This window comes from Parus major, chromosome 23 (genome assembly GCF_001522545.3).
Source record: "Parus major isolate Abel chromosome 23, Parus_major1.1, whole genome shotgun sequence".
NCBI lineage: Eukaryota > Metazoa > Chordata > Aves > Passeriformes > Paridae > Parus > Parus major.
Window position 1 is genome coordinate 5,834,871 of NC_031791.1, and position 3,166 is coordinate 5,838,036.

Consider the following 3,166-nt stretch of genomic DNA (forward strand, 5'->3'; position numbering starts at 1 on the left):
GGGAGGGCAGTGCCAGTGGCCAGGGGAGGGGATTTGATCCTGTCCCCAGGGGGGGAGGGCAGTGCCAGTGGCCAGGGGAGGGGTTTGTCCCTGCAGTGACTTTGTCCTGTCCCAGTTTGGCAGCCTGGAGCAGAAGCTGGCGCTGGCAGAGCGCATCCGTGGCCACGTGCTGTCCCTGGCCCTGCAGATGTACGGCTGCAGGGTGATCCAGAAGGCCCTGGAGTTCATCCCCCCAGACCAGCAGGTAATTGTAAGTTTCAATTTTAACTTTCTTCTTGATGTTTGACGTTCCTGAGCCGTCCCCTCCTGTCCCTCCCGTGCTCCCTGGGTGTGGTTCCTGGCATGTTTGTGGTGTTCTTTGTGTCCCTGCCACCTTGCCTGTCATTGTCACCTCCTCGTTCCCCTGCCCTGCCCATGGGGCTGCTTCTCTGTGTAGGGAAAACTGAGAATGAGGGTGAATTAGAAGAGATTTTTAATTCCTTTGAAGGGTTTTGCCTTTAATATTCAGCGAGTTATTGCAATGTGGGTCAGCATCCCACACTCCTGCAGGGAGATGGATGAGGAGCTCCTCGTTCTGGCTTGGGAGGGATGTGGCTGATAGCCCCACTCAGAGCTCATTAATAAAGCACATCCTCAAGGGCTTTAGCAGCAATGAATTGAGATGAAAAATACGCTGGGCAGGCTGGCTTGGGGAGGCTTGGGGATGGTTGTAACAGGAATCTCAATGTAGGTTATGAAATTAAAAATATGAAAAGGTTTTAGGAGCTCTCCTTTCCTTCGGGCTGAGCCTGAGCCAAGTGTGTCAGCAGGGCAGTGCCTGGGCCCCATCACTGCTGCTCCAAGGTTCAGTGTCTCCTCCAGAGCAGCATTTCTGAGTCCTCAGAGCTCCCAAAACTCAGTTATAAATTCAGTTATAAAACTGAACTCACCCAGATCTTGTCAGAGCATTAAAATGTCATTTCTGTTTGTGAAGATTCCGCCCTGCACGTGGGCTACATCAGTCATTAAACCCCAGCAAGTTGTGAGCCCTGTTTTAGTGACAGGTGACCCTGATACCCAAAGAGTTCATGAACTTTGTGCACTTTACATCTGCTTCTCTTTGAGGGGAGCAGAGAGGAACACGGGGGGTGCACAGGAAATCTGTTAGGATTTCTTCAGTTTGGATTCTTGGCAGAGGATGAGCTCCATCCTCCTGCAACCCCAGGATGGTTTGGCTTGGGGTGCAGCTCCAGGCTGCTAAGGGGGTGTCAGGGCAGGGTTTGCTCATGTCCTGGCAGCTGTGGGATGCTGCTGGTGCTTTCTGTTTGCTCTGTGTCTCCTGTAGAACGAGATGGTTCGGGAGCTGGACGGGCACGTGCTCAAGTGCGTCAAGGACCAGAACGGGAACCACGTGGTGCAGAAATGCATCGAGTGTGTGCAGCCTCAGTCCCTGCAGTTCATCATCGATGCCTTCAAGGGCCAGGTGAGCTCCTGCCCAGCTCCTGGAACAGCCCCAGAGTGGCTGGGCCTTCATTGGCAACTCTCAGCTTCATCATCATCATCATCAACTCCAGCAGCAGGGTCGATGCAGCCACGTGAGACAGCCCAGAAACTCCTTGCTCACGTCCCTGTTGTCATTTCTGGGCAGATCTCTCAGAGCAAAACCTCCTTGGCCAAGTCTGTTCTCCTGGAATATTGAGTATTTGTGAGTGCTGAGGGAAACTGAGGCTCTCCCTGATCCCTCTTCCCAGTGAGCAGAGCTTTGTGCTGCTGAGGTGCTTTAGTCAAGTCTGAGCTTCATCAATTCCTTAATTTTCAGCACTTTTGTAAAATCCAGCAAGTTCTGAGCCCAGAGCTGATCCCCTTTTAATGGCAGGTGACCCTGATAACCCCAAGAATTTGTGAACAATGTGGATTTTAGATTGGTTTCTCTTTGAGGGGAGAGGAAAATGGGGGATGCAAAGTGTCATCATGATCCTGGTGAGGAATGCTGATTCCCAAGGACCCCAGAGCAGGGAAAAGGCAGGAATTTCATCTACAAGTGGGCAATTGTTCTTGACTCTCTTCATTTTTTTGCTTTTTTATTGCTGTCCTCTCCTGAATTGATGTCCTGGGTATCAGTTTTGTCTGGCCTCAGCTCCTGGTACAAAAGTGCTGCTTTTTGGGTGTTCCCAGCCTCAATTTAATTGGCTTTTTGCAGGGGCACTCTGAAGTTTTGAGGATTTGCCCCAGGGATGTGAGGAGCTGGCAGTGCTGGGGAAGTGGGGCTTGGTTGGTTGGGTTAAAACAAGCAGGATTCTGGCTGGAAGCTTGTTCCTGATGAGAGTTGGATTTTCCACTGGGAGTTTGGGAAGGCAGAAACATCTCTGGGAGCTCAGCTGATGGCACTGACAGTTCCTTGACCAGTTGTCCCAGTTTTATCTGAACCTTCACATGGCAGATTACACTTAGCACCTCCAGATGATTTTTTTCTGCAGTTAATTGCACTCCAAGCCCTGTTTCCCTGCAGGGTTTACTCACCAGTTATTAAAAATGTGTGACTGTTGATTTAAACTTCAGTGCTTGCATTTGCTGCTGTTGTTAAATCAAAGCAACCAAACGGGACTTTGTGCTTCAGACAGAAAATGGAGCAGCAATAACAAAATGTGTCATGTTCTCACCCACAGATCTGCTAATCCATTAGAAATGAGAAAGATTCTTTGTTGTCACTTCTCCTAAGCACTGTTAAGGCATTTAAACAAATCCAAACAGTTGAGAAAAATCCTTTGCTGGGCATTTTTGACTTTTCTGGCTCCTAGCATTTCTTAAATAGCTCAAAATCCGTGCTGGCAAACAAAGTGCTGGAATTACTGGGGAAGGATAACCGAGCTTCCAGCAATGCTTGGTTGTTCCAGGGTTTGTTTTTTATGCATCAAGAGGTTTTCCCAGCTGGAGAAGCTGAGGTTGTGCCTGGGATGTCGGTGGGTGTTGGGAGCTGGCATTCCCTGCAGGGATCCTGGAGGGTTTTGGGCTGGCCAGGGACTGATGGCACCTTGCTGGCTGTCCCCTGTCCCCAGGTGTTCGCTCTGTCCACGCACCCCTACGGCTGCAGGGTGATCCAGAGGATCCTGGAGCACTGCCTGCCCGAGCAGACCCTGCCCATCCTGGAGGAGCTCCACCAGCACACGGAGCAGCTGGTGCAGGTCAG

General features: G+C 50.7%; 1 protein-coding gene across 1 annotated transcript in view; it reads left to right on the top strand.

Annotated features, from left to right (window-relative positions):
- LOC107214062 (pumilio homolog 1-like) overlaps positions 1-3,166 on the top strand; it is an 11,520-nt gene that overhangs the window by 5,745 nt on the left and 2,609 nt on the right. Inside the window, exons 4-6 of the mRNA XM_015649069.1 lie at positions 116-250; positions 1,325-1,462; positions 3,036-3,161. Coding sequence (XP_015504555.1) covers positions 116-250; positions 1,325-1,462; positions 3,036-3,161 — 399 coding nt within the window. The remainder of the gene's footprint in view (positions 1-115; positions 251-1,324; positions 1,463-3,035; positions 3,162-3,166) is intronic.